The sequence below is a fragment of the Cinclus cinclus genome, chromosome 22 (genome assembly GCF_963662255.1).
Source record: "Cinclus cinclus chromosome 22, bCinCin1.1, whole genome shotgun sequence".
Taxonomy (NCBI): Eukaryota; Metazoa; Chordata; class Aves; order Passeriformes; family Cinclidae; genus Cinclus; species Cinclus cinclus.
Genome location: NC_085067.1, coordinates 7,165,527 through 7,185,552, shown reverse-complemented (window position 1 = coordinate 7,185,552; position 20,026 = coordinate 7,165,527). Strand labels below are relative to the sequence as shown.

The 20,026-nt window shown below is 49.9% G+C and overlaps 1 protein-coding gene across 1 annotated transcript; it reads left to right on the top strand.

Annotated features, from left to right (window-relative positions):
- The first annotated feature begins 5,147 nt into the window (after nt 1-5,147).
- P2RX1 (purinergic receptor P2X 1) lies at nt 5,148-16,922 on the top strand. The gene is made up of 13 exons (XM_062506942.1): nt 5,148-5,485; nt 8,805-8,952; nt 9,351-9,422; nt 9,874-9,943; nt 10,456-10,552; nt 10,801-10,881; nt 12,112-12,253; nt 13,378-13,508; nt 14,122-14,212; nt 14,880-14,945; nt 15,552-15,644; nt 16,159-16,206; nt 16,523-16,922. Exons 1-12 carry the CDS (start codon nt 5,349-5,351, stop codon nt 16,201-16,203), a joined length of 1,173 nt encoding a protein of 390 aa, XP_062362926.1. The 5' UTR covers nt 5,148-5,348; the 3' UTR covers nt 16,204-16,206; nt 16,523-16,922.
- Nucleotides 16,923-20,026: the final 3,104 nt, after the last annotated feature.

Here is a 20,026-nt window from a genome sequence, read left to right as displayed (position 1 = left end):
CTTTGGGGAGTTTCTTGTCTATTTTGTTGTTATTGTTTTACCTTTTTTTTTTTTCTTTTCTTGTCCCATTTGTGGCTGATTTGGAGGACATTTGGGAGCCCATGGAGCCATACGGGAGTGCCTGAAGACATTCTTCAGCCGTAAAAGGAGTTGTGCTCACCAGATCAGGATTTCTTGTGGGTTTTCAGAGGAGCCAAACTAGAAATGGAGCTGAGCTTGTGCCTGGCATGGGATGACAAAGGGAAAATGAGCAGAGTGGCATAATACGACTGTTGGGAATTTTTAAATTCACTCTTGGGGCACAAGAATACAAATAACAGTGCTAATTTTGACTGTATCCAGAATAGTCATCACCTTATCTCCCCCAGCTGGCAGGGGAGGTTTAAATAAGTCCTGCAATAACCTCCACAAGAAATAATTGTGAAATAAATAATAATTAAATAACTTGGCCTCCTCTGGGGGGTTGGCATAGGGCTTGAGGCCATGCATTTCCATCACCCAGAGCTCTGCCCATGGTGATATTTGAAGCAGAAAATCCTGATCCAGCTGCAAGTCCTGTTTTGGAGCAAATCTGTGCTCATGGCAACATCTACCCTTGGTGCTTTTTCACTGGGATGTGGCCCCATAAATTCCTTCCCAATGCTGTGAGCAGGACAAAGATGGTGCACAAGGTAAGCCAAAAGCTTTGTAACCCACAGGGGTTACAGAGAGGGACATGGGATACCCTGGCATGTGCTGGCTTTGGGAAAGGACCATTGCTTGGCCTCCTCTTTGCTGGTGCAGACTAATGTCAGAACTGGAGGAGCACCACTGTCGTGGCTGGAGGTGACCCTCAAGCCAGCCCATCATACCAAAAATGCTGTCTCGGGACACAGCTGTAAAGCCTTAAAGAAACCCAAATTCCCCACCTGATGTTGTGTCAGTCCCTGGGCCCCATGTACTATCCCCTGGGGCTATGCTTGTCTTTTGAAGGCATGATTCAGAAAACAAATGTTACCCTACCAAAAAGGGGTCCCTGTATCCCATGGCACAGGTCCAGCCCCCACATTGGATGTGCATCCACATTTCTGGAGGCCACAATGGTGACAGGGCCACTGACACCTTTTGGTACCCCAAGCACCTCAGGTTCATGTTTGCTTTGGCATCAGCTAAACTATTGCTGAAGTATTTCCAGGGAGATGTCACAGCAACTGGGGACGGAAATGCCACTTCTGAGGGGTGAGTACCACCAAAAACATCATGTGCTGGGGCGTTGCAGCACGGGACAAGTACAGAGCCAAGGCAGCCCTGCTGGGAAGGAGCGAAGAGAGGTCAAGGACAAGTTAAAATTGGAAAGAAAACTGAACATGCTGTTTTGTAGGACCTTGCTTGCTCTCATCTGCCAATTTTTTTCCACATTGCCAGTGGTGCAGGGTAAGTGCCTCCTGCAACTGGTGAGGGCAAAGGGAGCTGTGGCAGCCAAAATTACTGGGAAAAGCCAGCAGCTCTCAGGGGCTCTTCTTGGCAACTTTGACCACAGCAGGTCCCCTCTGCACCCATCATCATATTTTAAATCTTGCCTCCGTGTTACTCCTTCCCATCCACAGATCTGCAGCGTGCCGCACATTTTTGTGCTGAAATTCAGAGCTTGGTGCTAGACGCTGCCAAGCATGAGCCTGGCTTGTGTAATGAGCTTCATCTATTGTTTTTATATTTTCTTTTCTCCCTCTCAGTGTCTGAGATCCTGGAAATACCTGGTAGCATTTATGCCTTCCACAGGGGTACTTCCTTGGGTGTACTTGCAGGGTGTACTGCTATGGGTGGGCTTGAGCCCCATGCAGAGGTTTTCAGAATCTTATTTGTGCTCCAGCAGTTCCCATCCCAGCTCAAAGCAAGGATGTATTTGCATTTCCAAATGTCTCCCTTAAAAATACCACATTTTTCATTTTTCTCTCAGCCCCAAGCACAGGTTGAGTGTGTTCAATGGGCAGGGGCGAGCAGTTCCTTTCACAGCCATGGATGGACTCCTGTGCTAACCCTGCACAACACTGCCAGGGATACTCTTGGAGGGTCAGCAGCCCTCAATGCCTTTGGCATCTGGCCCAGCTGGAGCTGGAGATACTGGATGAGGCCAAAGCCTGGTGCTGGGGACCAGGCAATGCCAGCTGACCCAGGAAAGTGCCAGGGAAATCTGGCCCTAAGTCTTTGCAATCTCAGACACAAACACGGGAGCTTTAGAGCCTCATTTGCTGTTTCTGCTTCCATTTTCCCCTCCTGTGGGCAGTGGAGCTAGATAGGCTCATTTTCCTTATCTCTGCCTGGTTTGAGTCACAGAATCACAGAATGATCTGGGTTGGAAGGGGCCTCAAAGCCCTGCTCATTTAAGCCCCCTCCCATGGTCAGGGACACCTTCCACTAGACCAGGTTGGTCAACATCTCATCCAATCTGGCCTGGAACAGTTCCAGTTCCACTCTCTGTGTCCCTGTGTTGTCCCACTTGGTCCTTTGTTTCCATGCTGCTCAGGTCAAGTCCTGTTCAGCACCTTCTGTGCCCTGGGCAAGCCCATCCTCAGTGCCCAGGACCTCTGCAGATGAACTCAAGCTTCCCCTGCTCCTCCAGCAGCACCCACAGCTCATCACTCATCACTCCGGGCACCCCCAGTGCCTCCTGCCTGCTCTGCTTGGAAGTGGCCAAGAGATACAAAAGTTATTCAGAGGAGATGGCTGTGAGTGTATTGACAGCACCAGACCAGTGGGAGTCTCTGGGAACCCAAGATAAAACCATCCCCAAAGTGCCAGCTGCATGTGGGTATTGGTGCAGAGGGTCATGGGACACAACCCAGACTGCACCTTACACAGTAGGCTGATAAAAACTCTTCCTCTTAATTCTATTTTTAGTTTTCATTTGGGTATTACAATAAAGCATTTGTTATCACATCAAACAGACATCCCAACCTGGCCTCAGGGCAGCCCAGTGCCTGCACCACAGCTGGAAGCATCACAGCCCCATGATCTCAGCATCTCTGGCCAGTGACTGCCCTGTCTGGGCAGGTGAGCAGCCCAAGCTGGGCACTGTCCCTCCATAACCACCTGGCAGAGGCAGGGAGGTGTGTTGGCAGCCACCTGGCACCACCACGGCACCATTGCATGGCCACAGAGGTGAGCAATGCCTGTGCAAACTGACTACATTCCCTGTGATAAAGTAATTTAAGGAGTGGCAATCCCAGGGGTGGCCTGGGTGTGGGAGAGGTGTGGGTTTACAAGTGTTTAGGCTGTGTTTTTTTCAAACATTTGGATGCTGTGGCCAAGTGGGTGCCCATGCTGGGTGCTGGTATCAGCCCAAGAAAATATTCAGGTTCTGTTGGTGCTCCAGGCTGGGGTCTTCTGCTCTCTACATCACTCCAGACAGGGTCCAGCACCTCTCACCAGCTGAAACATGGCTCCAAGAGATTATAAAATGGCAGATACATATTATGTCCCAGTGGAAAGTATTTTAGCTAAAGCCATGCTATAACCATTTTATTAACTCCAAGTACCAGAGAGGAGGTTAGAAGTGACTCTTTTACAAGTCATTTTGCTGTTAAATTTAGCTGTCCTATTTTCATTATCCCCATGGCCTTGGCAAGGGTGAGCAGCCTTCCCTAAAAGGCCTGGTTTCATACAGTAAGTTATTTGCTTCTCTCCTGACAGATATCTAAGCTTATAAGGTTTGTCTGCTCCACTCAATAGCAGTATCAGCCTTCAATCTGTATGATTAACATCAGCATTTTGTGTTTGCTTTTGGCTCCTTGTCTGACAGCTTTCCATGTTGCTGAGGACAGGGTCATTGGGATTGCATCACATCACTTGCAACGTGGGATCATCTGATTTTGATTCCCAGGCTTCATGGTACGCCCAAAAGATTCAAATGAAAGATTCAGTTGCTTTACCCCCACTTTTCCTTATTGCCCAGGAAAGATAATTGATTTGTTCCACTTATTTCACAGTTGACAGGTCTGTAATATATTGAGTCAAGAGGTTAATATGACAATGAGCAAGTGAACTTGAGAGATGGTGATGTTAAAAGAAATATTCCTGTAAGAAAATATTGATCCCAGCAGGTAAGCATTTTCAATGCTTCCAAAACTATTTCCTCCTGCAAAGAGGGCCTTTATTCCAGGCTCGGTGGCTCAAAGTGTCTCCTTTGAGGCCAAGAGAGGCAGCAGATGAACTGAGGCTCATGGAGCCTGTCCCTGCCTGAAGTGCTGAAGCAGCTGGGAGCTGGGATTTCCGGGGAAAACATCCTGTCTTTCCCCCAGAAACACAGCCCCAGTGCTCCCTGCTCAGGGCCAGTGTTCCCCAGCACAGAGCTCACCCTGCATGGCTGTGCCCTGGAGCTGCCCCGTGGGATGCAGTGAGTGCACATGGTCCCCCATCCCCAGCCTCTGTGCTTTCCCCAGCAATGAGCCAACCCCCTTCAAACTTCCCATTGCAGCTCTTGGCCCCCACATTTCAGGCTGGCACTTTCAAACCCAGCGCTTTCTCAGTGATATTTGTTTAAAGTGGTGTCTGCACCGCTCTGCTGAGCATCGCTCGCCGTGACCCCGGCTCTCCCGGCCCTGCTCACTGCTGGGTCATTCAGGAAATGCTGGAAATGTTTCCAAATGCACCCAGCCCAGCCCAGTGCAAGTGCTGGGAAGGAGCCAAGCCCCAGCTGTCTGGCCTCGCCACGGGAAGGGGCCAAGCCGGGCGCCCTTGTGCTCCGTGGGTCAGCTCCGAATTGCTGAGCTGGGCTTTCTGGTGCCCCCCCTTCTCTATCCCGACCCTTTTTCTGGGACAGCTTTTGGGAGATAGAGTAGGACGTGGGCTCAGGCCACACAGACTGAGGTGGCTGCTCTGGTAGGAAAGATGATACCCCAATCCTAATTCCTAAAATCTCTCCTGAGACCACCACAGTCTCTTCCATCCCAGTGTTGCCCCCAGGAATGCCTCGTGCTCTCTGCTCATCCCGAGCCCTGCCTGCAGCCTCTCTGTGCCCAGGGAAGGCTCCTGCCGGGCGAGGGAGCATCGCACACGGGCAGATGGCTTCGTCCTGGTGGCATGTGGGCTTGGCAGCAGGGTGGCCCTGCATCCTCCCACACCCTGTCCCACCCCCAGACCATGTAGGGCACCCGCTGTTCCCAGCCCAGAGCTTATATGAAGAGGAAGCCTCATCCCTGCGCAGAGTAGGAAACCCGACAGCCCAGATGTGCACAGAGCCACGCCGATAGCATTCTTATTTTCTTTTTTTTTTTCTCTGCAAACAGAGGAGCTGCCGGAGCTGCGGTGGGCACGGCCCAGCCCAGGACACAGCGAAGAGCCGGAGGCTGGGGCACAGCCCTGGCGTAGCCATGGGGCAGAAGTGCATGGACAAGGTGTCCTCCTTCCTCTTTGAGTATGACACCCCCCGGATGGTGCTGGTGAGGAACAAGAAGGTGGGACTGACCTTCCGGCTGATCCAGCTCATCGTCCTGGCGTACATCATCGGGTAAGGCTCCCCAGCACCTGCCTTCCTTACAATTAATGCTTTGCCACTGGGTTAAAAAGCAACGGAGAGAGAAGGGCTTCTGTATCTCCTATATTCCAATGCAGGGGGGCTACTGCTAATGGTTTCACATCCCTCTGGTTGTGGCTGCTCCCATGCAGCCCAGTGTCCCACCATGGCTCTTTTAGATGGCTGCTTAGCCCCCATATCCTCCCCAGAAGCTACTGTATGTGTGGGCTGGAGGCTCATCCCAGCCCAGCCCTGCTCCGCACACCGGGGCCCCGTCTTTTCACTGAAGAGAATCCAAATCCTGCTCCAGCTGCTGGACGGTGGCCTGAGATTCTGTTGTTATTTTTATTTTCATTTACATTAAATAAGAGGCATCTGGGGCCAGTGCAGTGATTTGTGAGGCCCAAGCGGCTCAAGACAGGGCCATAAATCTCCCTGTTCTCTGCTCTGACGCTGTGGCTGAAATGCAGTTTGGCTCCAAAATTCCTGGTCTTATTTGCTTCTGGGAGGCAGCTCCAAAAACCAATGTGGTGCAAGGGCAACTGCTTAAAAAAGGCAGCGAGTGGAGCAGGCAGGATGAGAACAGGGTGAGGATGTTTGTCCTCAGGTGCCCTGTGCTGGCTGCTCCTGCTACAATTACTTGGTCCCTGTCCCCTCAGTGTGGGATGATGCTATGGGATGTGATGGTTGGTAAGCCTTTGCTGTGGCCCCATGGCTGCTGTGGGCTCAGCCCTAGAGGGAGACCAGCGCCCTTTCACGGGGAAGGGCCCTCAGGCAGGGTGTTTGAAAGCAAAGGAGGTTTCTGGCCATGAATTGGAAAACCTGGGAATTTTTGGGGTGCAGAGTGTCTCATGCAAAGGAAAGGCAGTGGCTTCCATGCCTCAGTGCAAACAAGTGAGGGGCAGAGGTGCCCGTCCCTCCTTTTAGCACAGACTCCCTGCAAAGGGTAAAAGCCTTCCCAGTAGATCAGTGTGGGATGCCCACCTTGGTCCCACCCTGCTCATCAGCACTTTGACCCTCAAGGGTAATCCTCATGCAAAACTGCAGCTGACATCTTCAGGATGCTCTGTTGCAAAGAGTTTTGCACTGGGAACAGCTTTGCTTTTGCTAAGGACTGGGCCTTTGAAGTCCCAAAGTTCCAGTCCCAAATGTGGCTGGGGGCAGCTGCTCCTGTGGATGGGGAACTGGCACAGATGGTTGTGCAGAGCAGCTAAGGAACCGTGGCTTTAAGCAATGTGGCTAAATCGAGACAGGCAACCAGGAGGAGCAGGAAGAGAAACAGCCAGGGGCTGACAGCCAGTGGCAGAGGGGAGGAATTTGGCATGAAGTTGCTGTAATTCCCAAGTTTTTCCTGGTTTCTTGTGATCAGGCTCCTCTAGTAAGGGGCTGTCTATGATTGCAGCTGCCCACAGCCCCAGCAGCCCCTGGCATCCCCTCACTGCTGACAGCACTGCCCTCAGTTCCCTTCCCACAGCACTACTCGCAGTTCCCTGTCCACAGCAGTGCCCCCAGTTTGCTGCCCTCACCAAGCCACAATGCCTGAGATTTTCTGTACCCTTTAAAAGCAAATTTGGCAGCCAAATGTGTGTTTATTTACCATTCTCCCAGATTTTGTTCCCCCTTCATAGCAGGAAAGGGATGCTCATGGAAATGTATGCCAATGTATGACTCTGCTAGAAGGACAAGGGTAGTGCCATCAAGTACACACAGGTGGGGTCAACCCCCCTCTGAGACCCCATGTCACACCTGGGGAGCAGTTCTTTCCTGTGATAACTGTGATAAGGTAGTATTGCTGCTGGTCAGGTGCTTTCTGGGTTTCACTTTCTGAAATCTTGCATGCAAGGAGCTGCAGGCTGAGCCACAGGATGAGCCCAGCAAGGGAAGAGGGCTCTGTCACTTCAGGCAGTGACACCAGTGGACTTTTACAACCTGGGCAGAACTTGCTGCAGCATTTACAGCCTCATGGGAAATGGTTTTCTTTGTCATGACCTTGGCTTTGTGGCAGGGGAGGTGGTGTTGCCCTACCCTGTGTGCCCATAGTCAGCTATTCCAGAGGTGGATAAGGTCATCAGCACAGTCTGTGCTGGATGCTCATCTAGGGAAATGTTCTGCCCCTGGTGCTGCCCAGTTCACAACCTCCTACAGCCCTGAGGGTGTCAGGGAAGATGCCCACTGTCACCAGTGTAACCCAGTACGGTCTTCTGCCTTGGAGGAGGATGTTGGAGCTGGGCATCCCAGCTGGGGTGGCAGCAGTGCTGAATTTCTGTTCACATGCCCAGGCACTGAAGCAGATGCCATCCCTGAGGTCCTCTTGCCCTCAGTCCTAGGATGCTGATGTTGCTGCAAGCTAAAAATCTCCCTCTCCGAGAAGTCCCCACAAGGTCTAGCACCTTGAGGAGGAAAACCTCCAGACAGCACTTGGGGTTCCCCATTTTCCCCTCTGCCCATCAGCCAGGTGTCAGAGGTGAGGCTGACACACCAGGCTGGTGTAATGGGCTGTCCCATGGGTAGCCTGCTGTCTCTGTCTCAGCCAGCAGGACTGATGCCTGCGGCAGTGGGGACAAAATCCAGATCTCTCCTTTTTTAGTGCCGAGAATGCTCCTCGACGCCGGGAGCACTACCCGAAATGGTTGCTTGCCCATGTTTATCATCTCCCTGAGTCAGAGTTAATCCAGCGGCAGCTTGTTTATGCTGTAGGTTAAATAGTGTCAGGAGCCTTCCCTAATGGCTGTGTGATGGGCTGAGAAAGGCAGGCAGAGCCCTGCTCTGGCCACAGCAGTGTCCCTAACCCTGCCCCTGCAGCCCTCTTGCACACAGGGCCATGGCTCCACACTCCCTTTGCTGGATGGGGAACGGTGGCTCTGGATGTGGTCAAGTCCAGACTCAGCTCTGTGTTGGCCTTGGAGGCATTGAGTTTTGGAGAGATCCTCTGCAGTGGATCAGGAGATCAGGAGTGTCCAGGCAGGTCATTGAGATCAGCAAGCTGCAAATCTGCCGTAGGCTTTAACCCCAAATGACCGATGGCTACTGTGCTCCACCTGCCTTCACGCACCCTCAGCCACAAAACATGTCCCAGTCCCCAAAACACACCATCCTGGCATGAAAGTTGGGTCCTGCAGCTACCACATGCCTCAGGCAAAGGGTAGGAAACTTCAGCAACATGTCCCTCATCCAGCAGGAAGAAACTTGGCAAATGATTCCCCCAGGCGAGATGTGGTAGAAAAAGCCCCAGTCCACAGGTCTGTGCTGAGAATTGGGCCTCAAGGGAGGAGTGCTGATGGCCATGTTCACCCTGCCACCTTTCCCTGTCCAGGTGGGTGTTCCTCTACGAGAAGGGCTACCAGTCTCAGGACAGCATCGTCAGCTCGGTGTCAGTGAAGTTGAAAGGGCTGACACTGACCAACGAGAGTGTCCTGGGTCCTCACATCTGGGATGTGGTGGACTATGTTTTCCCACCTCAGGTAAGGAGTTGGGGTGGGTGGGTTAGGGACTTGCTTTTCTCCCCGTGGCTGCTTTTCCCCATGTGTTGGGGTGCAGATAGTTATAGGCTTTCCATGGGGCTAACCATGACAGGGTGTCCCTGTGGTGGGAAGGAGGTTGCTCCTGTCACAAACCTGTGCCCAGGTTCTCTCTGGGGAGCATTTGATCCTTGGGACCCACTATGGCTGAGGAGGCACATCTGAGGCTGCTTCCAAAAGGATCAAGGCTCTTCCAGAGCCTCTGGAGCAGTATCTCAGGCAGCAAGCAGGGTCCTCTACTGTCCCTGGGGCTGGTGGCACTGCAGGTCCCCACCCAGGGAGAGGCTCCTCACAGAGAAGAGCCTGTGCTGGCTGTGAGCTCGTTGGCTGTGTCTCCACAGGGGGACAACTCTTTCGTGGTGATGACCAACTTCATTGTTACTCCTGGACAGAAGCAAGGAACCTGCCCAGAGGTAAACACACTGGCTTCCTTCAGTGGGCTCAGCTTCTGTAATTCAGGGGGGCTGTGGTGGTGTCACTGGGGAAGGACTTTTCTTGACATTGGGAGGTTTAGTAAAAGCCAGAACCTGGCCACATATTATTGTTCCTGACTCCTGTGTGCTATGTGAAGACTTCTATTCTGCTGAAAAACAGGTGGCATCCATTTAAGTTTATTTCCCTTTGAGATGATCAAGCAGAGCAGACTTGAGGCTTAAATGAAAGCTTCTGCCTTGAGTAAACAAATCACCCCCTTTTTCCTGCTTTATCTGGACAACCTTGGTTGGGAAGCAGTATATGGACAAGGCCCTGGCTGCATTTGAGCAGTGTATCCCTCAAGAAAAATGCTATCTGGTGAGGCAGGAGGGACAGAGGGACTGAAGCTGCAGGGTGGAATGCTAAGAGGTGTCTGCTTTCTCCAAACAGCTGCCAGATGCCGGGCTGTGCACACGGGACAGCGACTGCAGCAAAGGGAAATACAGCCGTCAGGGACAAGGTATGGCACACAGCCAGGCCTCGACCCTGCTGTTCTGGTGAGACACGCCGAGAAAAGCTGCCTGGCTGGGATGTCACCTGGCTGGGGGACCTGCTTTGGACAGGGTTTAGGAAAACCCTCTGACATGCTGGTTGGAGTTCCCACCTGGGCTGGTCCAGCTCTGCTCTTTTGAAAGATACCTGAGCTGCAAACAGCTCAGCCAATGAAAGGTTAATCAGGACTAAGCCATTTTCTCCCAGCTGTTGTCCTCTTATCAGCTCAGCATTTTCTTAGGTGTGTTTTAACAGGAAAAATCCCCACCTGCTCCACTGTACAGTATTTGTAAGAGAAACGACTGCCCTGAGCTGAAGCCACAATTAATGTCTTGTTGTAGAAAGGTGCCAAAGCCCCCTGAGCATTTTGTGTCTTGAATGCCCTTGGCAGAGCTGAAGCCCCAACCAGATCCCATCTATTCCAGCGTGAGGCTGAGATTTCACAGGATCCAGGGGTGTGAGCAGCTGTCTCCCCCACAGGGCTCATGACTGGCAAGTGTGTACACTTCAACAGCACTGTGAAGACCTGTGAGATCTTTGGCTGGTGCCCTGTTGAAGTTGATTACCATGTTCCCAGGTAAGGAATGACACTGTTGCCCTCTTTTCCACCCCAGCTGCACTTGGTGTGGGGAAGACCAAGCTGGGGCTCTATGGGATATGGCCAGGACAGCCTGCATTGTGAAAGTCCAGAAAGGGAAGGGATGAGACCATCAGTTTTCTGGGTCTGTCTCAGTTTGGGTGAATTTTCACCAAAGCCCATTTGGGGCTTTCTCTACAGCCTGGAGAGCCAAGTGATGGACAAATGTCTGCACTTATGTTTTTCAGCCCTGCCCTGCTGTCAGAAGCAGAGAAGTTCACCTTGTTTATCAAGAACAGTATCACCTTCCCCAAGTTCAAGGTGTCCAGGTAAGGAGGGGTTTGGGGGGATGGCTCCTGGTCGGTTCCTCCAGCTGTGTCCCTCAGAGGAAACCATGGGTTTAGCTGGATGGGTGTAACTGGGTGCTTGGTATAGAGGGTTGCATATCTCATCAGCGATCCCAGGACTGCTGTAACTGCTGCACTGAGCCCGGTATTAGCTCATAGGAACTAAGAAATTTCCCTCCCAAATCTGTCCCACCTCACCTGGTAGCTGTAGTTACTGGAAAGAATTCTGGAATTAACCTCTCCTGAATTACCCTCACAAGTTGCACATGAAAATATAGTTTTTCTGATTCTTTGTTTTTCTTCTCTGAAGACAAAATTAAAATACCACATGGCCAGGATAAGCTTCATGCTCCAGAGCCCCCTTAACATCTTGGATCCCACCTGTTTCAGCAAAGAATGGGGTTGGCCCCTTCCTGGCAGCAGTGGAGGAAATGCTGCTGGCTGAAGGCACTCTCGTAAGAGGATTTGTGATGGCACTGACCATGTATCTGATTTGGAACAAATTAGCAGAAGCTATTCGTGCTGAAGACAGCAGATTCTTCTCTCTAAGCTGATCTTGGCCCCATGCTGCAGCCAAGGTTAAATGTCCTGGCAGCCAGCATGCTTGGTAAAGTCCTGGGCTGACCTCACACTGCACCCCAAGAGGTGGCTGGGAGAGGGAATGCCCCCCAGCTGCAAGGAGAGATGCCCTGAGTGAGGGCAGACTGAAAAGGACACAGACAGGGAGCAGGTCCTGGTGGTGAGGGTGACCAGGCTGGCTGCTGTGGCAAGGGCTGTGCCAAACCCAGCTGGGCTGTGGGGAATCTTCCAGCCTTTAATCACTGCTGACAATTAACTGCTGAGCATCAGTGATGGGATCAGGTTGAGTAAGGCACAAGTCTTACAAAACCATAGGCTTCACAGACAGGATGTTTTCAGGCAAAAGAGCAGAGTGGGATGAAAGGCAAGAAAGTTGCCCTTTCATCTTTCATTTTAACCCTTGCTGTAGGAGATAGCAAACTCCAGCTAAATGTAAAAAGTGTGGCATACACTCACTATCTATGAGGTGTCCCAGATAAGAATTGCTGGTGCTCAGAGCATTACCTAGCAGAGCCCACGGACAAGCTGGCACGTGAATGGGAGAGCGACATGGACTGGGCAAGGGACTTACAAAGGTTCTTTCCCACCCAAATTATTGTGTTACTGAGAATCCTTCTCACTTTTCATGCACAGGCGCAACTTGGTGGAGAGTGTTACCAAGCAGTACCTGAAGAAATGCACCTATCACAAAGTCACTGATTCCTTATGTCCCGTGTTTGAACTGGGATACATAGTGAAGGAATCGGGGCAGAATTTTACCTTCCTGGCTGTTAAGGTACTTTTATTTCAAGTGATGTTCCTTGCTGTTGATGGGAGAGGGATGCTGGCAGTGCAATCAACCCCAGTTCTTGAGATGATTTTCTGTTTTCTCAAGAATTCTTGAGAAAACACAAGTGTTGGAATTATCTCATAAAGATTATGAATCTCCTTGGACATGGCCTAATATTTACATTTTTCTTGGAAACTCTTGAGAAGATTTGACCCACTGACAGTAAATCCCAGGGTTCAGCTTGTTTTCATTTGAGCAGTGAATAACTAGATCTGTGTGGCCAAATCCCATCTGACTGAGCTGGGAAATCCCAGCTGGATGGTCAAATATTGGTCATTGCACAGTGCTAACTGCAGTCTTTCCCCAGGCTCCAAAATGCAGCTTTGCCTAACACTCCTCAGGCTGGTGTGTGGGAGTATCTGCTATCTCTGCACTGCAAAACCACCTTGTGAAAACTTTGCCAGACATTCAATAAAATCTGAGGCTTGCATATATGAACATATATTGCATGGATTGGATCAGATGGCCCAGAGAAGCTATGGCTGCTTACTTCCTGGCCAGCTTGGACAGGACCTGGAGAAAACTGGTCTACTGGAAGGTGTACCTGCCTGTGGCAGGGTTTGGAACAAGATGGTCTTTATGGCCCCTTCCAATCCAAACCATTCTAAGTTTCTGTATATTAAAGGTGCAAAAATACAAGCCTCTGGGGCACAGCTATTTAAAACCAGGAGTGAGCTTAGGAGGGAGGAGGGACTCCTGTATTTCCTGAGCAATCTCTTGGGCATAATTAGGCAAGGGAATGCTGTCGCATGAGGATCAGAGAGGATCTGTGGTGAGCACTGTTGCTCAGGACAGTTCCTTGGGCACAGGATTCTGATCACAAACAAGAGGGCACGAATTTATTTGTGTATCCAGCACTCAGGGCAGAAACAAGAGCCTCTGCAAGGGTTATGAACAGGCCACAAAGCCCAGGCAGCTCAGGAAGGCTGAGGCAGCAGTGGGGTCCATGCTTCTGGAAAGCCAGGGCACCTCATGGCATAGAGACAGGACACGTATGAGGAGGGAGAGCATTTCTCTGTGTGGGCCAAGTCCAGGGAGGGGCAACCTCGTGACTCCCCTCTTGGCTGCAGGGTGGAGTGGTGGGCATCACCATCGACTGGAACTGCGACCTCGACTGGCCCCTGCGGTACTGCAAACCCATTTACCAGTTCCATGGCCTTTACAATGATGACAGTAACGTTTCACCGGGGTTCAACTTCAGGTAAGGAAATACTTGTTAATTCTCCAAGGCTAATTCAGTGGTGACAGCTTTCAAGTTCCCACTCAAGGGATGGTAGAAGGCTGGAGACTGTCCTTCAAAATACTCACTACCTTTGCAGGGCCAGACAGCAGTACCAGTGCTCTTTTAAACGGCATGAGAAAAGTGATAACAGACCCCTTGGCTTCAAAATGGCCCCATTTCCTTTCCATCTCCTCTTCCTTGAAGGCTCTCCTGCTTGGCTGAACTTTTGGGAAGCCTCTTGAAAGGCTGGAGATGGTGCAGGATCATCTCACGTGTTCTCATAGTCTCTATCCTGTGCTGTGTGTGACACTGTCACTAGTGCTTCACCAATATCTGCTGCACGCAGAACTTGGGGACATCAGATCAAACAGCATGAGCAGGAGCTGGAACTCCAACCTGCAGGCAGGAAAACTGAGGTACAGAGAGGAGAGGTGCCAACAGCCCAGTTCCTTTAGGGGGTTTAAGGAGAAGGGCGGGAGCAGGTCTGTGATAGCACCTTCCCAGATCTTTGTCCAAGATCCTGATGCTGTAAGGTTGCAGGGGCTGTTAGGCACCCTGATAGTCCATTAACAGTTGCCATCCAATTTCACAGATACGCCAAATACTACAGAGAAGATGGCATGGAAAAGAGGACACTCTATAAGGTGTTTGGGATCCGGCTTGACATTTTGGTGAATGGCAAGGTGAGGGTGGATCCTCTGGATCCCTGGGGCAGCAGTGTCATATCCTTGGGAAGGTAACAGTTCTATAATACAGATCCAGGGTCCTGTGGGATTAGGAAAACTAGTGTGAATACTTTCCTTGGGTTCTGGCCTGCTCACAGGTACCCTTGGGAAACACTGGGGAAGAGAAGAGAGGAGGAAAACATGGTTTATAGGTCATGTATTTCAGCTGCAGCTTGATCAGTGGTTTTGTCTAAAAAACATTGTGAGGGAAATGGGGGAGACCTGTGGAAGCTCAAAACCTTTTACTGATATTTCCAAAAGCTTAACATTTGCATTTTTCTATTTTGTCTTTCTCTTGCCACTGGGGAAGAAGGCTTTCCTTATTGTGTTCCCATGGAGAATATTCAAAGTGTATACTTTCGTTTGGTTGGTTGGTTTTGGTTCAGCTTTTTATATTAAAAATACAGGAAGAAAAGTAAGTTCAATTTATTTCAGCCTAGAATTAACCTACAATATTTTTCTGTTTGACCAGCTCTTTCCCAGCTCCTGTTTCTCTGTGTGCTGTGGTTGTGGTTTGGGTCACTGCGAGACACTTTTGCCGAGCCCCACCTACAGTTAGAGCACCCTTTTTTTTTTCCCCTGGGCTGACTGTAACTTATCACTTATTTTTTCTCACTTTATCCAGGCAGGCAAATTTGACATCATCCCGACCATGACCACAATTGGCTCTGGAATTGGTATTTTTGGAGTGGTAAGTTCAGATATTTCCAACCTCTATATGGAGACTCTCAAATTACTCTTGTTGCCTGTGACATCCGTGGGAAGTGTCCTTGAGCTGCGGTGAAATACTGGCTACTGCTCACAGAATCAGATGATGGGCAAAAGGGGGAGAGGAGGTGCTCTCCTGCCTTGATAGCTCAGGAAAATAGATTCCTGCTGTTCTCTGGCTTGCTGATGAAAGGAAGGCTGGCTCTCTTGGTATCCTGATAGATTCAAGCTAGAGCTGGCATTGAGGGATGGCGTGCATGTGATTGGCGGTATTTTATGAAGGACAGAAACCCAGCGTCCAATTTGGTTATGGTCGTTAAAAACTTGGGCAGGGCTTAAAGGGTGTTGTGTTCTGCACTTTCCTAAAGTGGAAACACTTCATTTCTGTTGACTTAAATCACCCACTATTGAACACAGCACATTTCACCTCTGTCATAAATGGACATTTGGAGACTTCAGCAACTGCCATGCTATGGGATGAAGGAGAAGTGACCCTAAGTTGTGGGACAAACTGGGAAAAACTAGAGGTACACAGTACTCCAGGTGATCTTGGAGGGCAACTCCAAACCTAACTGCACTTTGATTTAAGGCCTCTGTCCTCTGTGACCTGCTCCTGCTGCATTTTCTACACGGACGAGACTATTACAAGCAGAAGAAATTCAAATATGCAGAACAGGAGCCTGTAAGTAACAGTGAGTGCCTGCCCTGCAGAGGCTCTTGCGGGGGTGTTTGTGTGGATGTGTGCATGAATAATGATGCTGTAACACAAACATCCATGCTGAGGGGCAACCAGGCGCCTTCCTGAGCCCTTGGGACTCTTGGAGACTGGGATCCATGAATCTTCTCTCCAGAATTACTGAGATGTTGTGTGTGACTCATTTTTAATAACTAACTTTATTCTTTCCCTTTAACCCCAGATATTCCAGTACCTGGTAACAGTTGCATTGCTTTAAGGGAAGCAAGGGGCAGACCTGTGCTTAAGCAAACTAGAAAATGTCTCTTTTTCTGCTTTTTGAGACCATCTCCATGACGATGGAATGCTTCACGGTCTTTAAAAGGACACAAAATCAGTTCCCCTCAAATTCATCTGAAAATATGCATATACACTGGGGGTTAGGAGTTGCTGCCCAGTCACATTTTCCCTGAAAGGAGCAAGTCTGTAAAATAATCCTTGTTTTCTCCCATTTAACCCCCAGTCAAAGTCACATAAGAAGGAAAAGGAGCCAGACAACACACAGTGAGAGGTGAGTGGTGTTTCCCCAGCCCTGCTAGCATACATCTGGCAGGGATGAGGGCTATAGGTCTTGGGGCTATCCCAAGACCTGTGGGAAGGTAGGAGGGTTTCAGGGAAAGCAGCAGGGCTCCAGGGAGGCTTGGAGGAGATCTGAGCTGTGGGCTGTAGTGCCAAACATGGGGGCAGCATTTCCCAGCATAAGCAGTTGCATGGGGCAGCAGCAGATGCAGGATGTGGGATTAACATTGTATCTTCGATGACAGCATCTCTTGAAGAAGGGCACTGGGGGGCAGGACCCCAGAAATCACTGTGCACCTCTCTCTCAGCAGAGTCCACACTGACTGACAAACCTGCACCCCTCTTCCTCCTCCTCTTCTCTTAAAACTCGGTCGTCATCCCATCACCTCCCTGGGCCAGCCCCAAGAGCAGCAGAAGCAGCGTCCAGCACCAGCCCATGGGAAGGTGGTGCACTGCAGCCAGGGCAGGGGCTGGCTGGCCCAGCACACAGCCTCTCGTGGGACATGCCATGGTGCTGTGGATGGGTCAGACTGAGAGATCTTGGGGCCCTCTGCCAGCCCCTGCCAGCCCTTCAGAAGGGCTCTCACTGTACCCTGCCTGCAGTGCCAGGGCTGTGCCAGGGCTGTGCCAGATCATCTGCACATGAAGACCCTGCGGAGAGCACAGCTGCCTCTTCTGCCCCAGAAGCACCGTTGGAAATTCCAAATTGAGAAGGGGAGGGAAGGAGAGATGGCAGGAACCATGCCCAGTCCCTCTGCCTGGGAGAAAAATGGTTATTTTGTAAGGATGTATTTTATTAAAAAAAAATAAACCTTTAGTTTTTCTACTACATCCCTTTGTGGTGCCCATGCTTGCCCCAGAGCACGGTGTTTGCAGTGGTTTCTGGAGGGTTTATGATAATTCCTTCAGAAAGTGGCCTCCCATGCAGGGCCCCTGGGCCTCCTGCCACGAGCAGGGGCTGTTATCAGAGTTGTCACTTGGGTTTCCTCCTCAGACACGCTGGCTGGCAGGGAGCACTGGCACACTGCCGGCCATGGCGATCCACTGTCCTGTGCCAGCTCTGCCTCCACTGCCCACACTGGTCAGTGTCAGCTGGTCAGAAAGACTTCCTCAGCAGCAGCCTCTCAAACCTCACAAACCACCTCTGTGCACCCAGGAACCGAAATTCCCCACTGTGTAGAAGATTTGCACTACTCATCTCATGCAGCTGCACGTCATGGGCTGTGCTCAAACCCTACAGCCCTGTGAGCAGACTCTGCCCTGTGCTGCTGGCCCTGTTCCACTCTTGAGGACACATCAACGCTGACTTTCTTCATAGTCCCTCTCTGAATATCTTTTTAAACCTCCCTGGGGAAAATTTTTCTTGGGTTGATTTGAAAGTGGATCCCATTGGCCACGGAAAAGTTGGTGGAGAAGCTATAGGGTTGTAATGCTGCCAGAGCCTGCAGGAGCACTGCTCTGGGCTCTCAGGGACACAACGTGTGCCATAAACAGATGCAGGTGACATTTGGTGATAAGCTCAACAGACATTTCGAGCCATACCTTCAAAGCCATATGTTCCCCAGGGGGAGATTATTTGTTCTCAGCTTTCACAGGCAGGGTGGGTTTTTGTAAGGTCATCCTTACAAAAGTTTTCACCCTTTCCTGTGCTGCCATCCTGTGTCAGCGGTGCCGGGTGCTTATACTTAGGATGCAGACAGTGTAAGGGAAAGCTTCCTGGTCTCTGGAAGAGTTGGTGCCTGTTCAGTAGTGGCTGGGGTCTCTCCTGCAGCATCCATCGAGGCCCAGGCAGGTCCCATGTGGTGCCACGGTGCAGGTCCCCAGCATGCTGCCACCAGCAGAGGGGACTGCGAGACCATTTCACAGAGACTGGGGAAAATCCAGTTTCCAGCGACAGTGAAGCCAGTGTTCAGGTAACCTTTTGCACCCACTTACAGCGGGTCAATCTCCGGTCAGAACTTAAATAACAAACGCAAGGCTGCAGGTAGAGCTTCGTGATGTTTCTGCCTGCTTAATCTTTCAAGCTGCTTGTAATGCAAAGCCTCTGTTCTTTCCTAGGAAGAATTAAAAGGCAGAATATGAAATCAGGAAAAATGCAACTTGTAAATGATCCCCTGTAGTTGCTATTTTAAACTTCTGAGCTGGGATCCCTAAAAGTCCCAAGGCTGCTTTAAAAATCATGGAAGGATTTGTTTTAATCTCTTTAACTTGTTTTCTGTAAATGCCCAGTCTTTGGGGATCCTTTTGTTCGCTTTTCAATCATCATTTCTGCAACCAGCAGAATGAGATATTGCAATTTTAAACCTTTCCCCTAAACAGGCTCCTCCTCAAAGCCAGGGGTCTCAGGCCCTGTGGCTCCCAGGTAGGTGCCAAACAGAGTGATGGCTGTCCAGAGGAGACTGAGCAAGTGTCAGATTTTAACATATACTGATCTTTGCTGAATGAAAAGGCAGGGAAAGCCCATGGCACTTGTTTCAGGCCTTTGCCAGAGAGGCTGGAGGTGGTGCTCAGGGACTGGAGACCAAGAGGAAGGGCTGCTTGGTTCTGCCCCCTAAGGAGCCTTCTTTGGCACACATGAAGGCTCTGCTTCAGCATTGCAGCTCCTGGTCCCCTCCCAGTGCTTTCCGGTTTGTCAAAACTCACACAAAGTTACTGAATGCAGGATAGGACATGACAGGTAAAAGCTAGAGCCTCACAAATGGAAATGCTGACAGGTTAAGACACCTGGTGTTGAAAATTCCAGTGGGGAAGTGTGGGTGACCAGCAGGATCATATTCCTATCCTCTTGGTTTGGCCTGATCTTGTTCTAAGGAACAGAGGAGAATTTGCTGTTGTTAGAAGAATTTCTTTGTGTTGTGACCAGAAAATAGGTGCATTTGAAGCAGTTATGATGTGGCCAGTGTGTCCTGTTGCTCTCTGACCCCTGAGCAGCAAGATGAAGTGTTACAGAATCCCAAAGGGATTTGGTCATCCTGTTAAGATCCCTTCAATGACAGCGTGCTGTGTTACTTCCCATTCATGCTGTGGCCAGTTGAGAGTTAGGTTATTTGTGGGGGTTTTTTAACTCCTTGTTTGATTGGATTTTGTTTTTTACACAATTATTAACTAGTAGAAAAATACTAATAGAAAAGAAACTTTCAGCAATTAAACACTGTCCCAGAAAACACAAAAGAAATAATGTATATTATCCAGCTAATCCCTAATTTTTACAATCAGCAGTAACAAGCCCTTGTATGGGGTGGTGTCAGTGCTCCAAACGTCTAACAGAGGACTCTTGCCTTGATCATGGATGTTACATGACAAAAGCAAACAGTGAGTGCAGTGTGACTATTACCATTTTATAGAAATGGAAACCAAGATACAAGCAAATTATTTTTGAACATGGATTTAAATGTAGTAAGAAGTTTCTGCTTCTGACCAGCTTTTGTTATCTGTAAAGGCTACTAGGTTGGACCTTGTACAGATACACATTTTCAGTCCCTCAGGCAGGGTTATTTTGAAAAAAATCAAGTAGCACAGATATTTCAGAAGAGCAATTACAGAAAAATTTATTTGGCAATAATTATGTGGGTTAGTGATTCTGCAGAGATGAGAAATTATATTTCAATCTCTGCAGAGCTGGCAACATTTAATCATTATGTTTGTGCTCAATTCCCAGCACAATGAGGCCCTGATTTCCACCTGGTGCTTCCAGACACTGTAACAAGGCAGATTAAAATGAGTAACACTCAAGAAGTAGATAATTCCTTTCCTGTGCAACCTCTCCTATCTTTAAGCCCACTCATTCTTTCTTTGGCACAGAAGACTCCCTG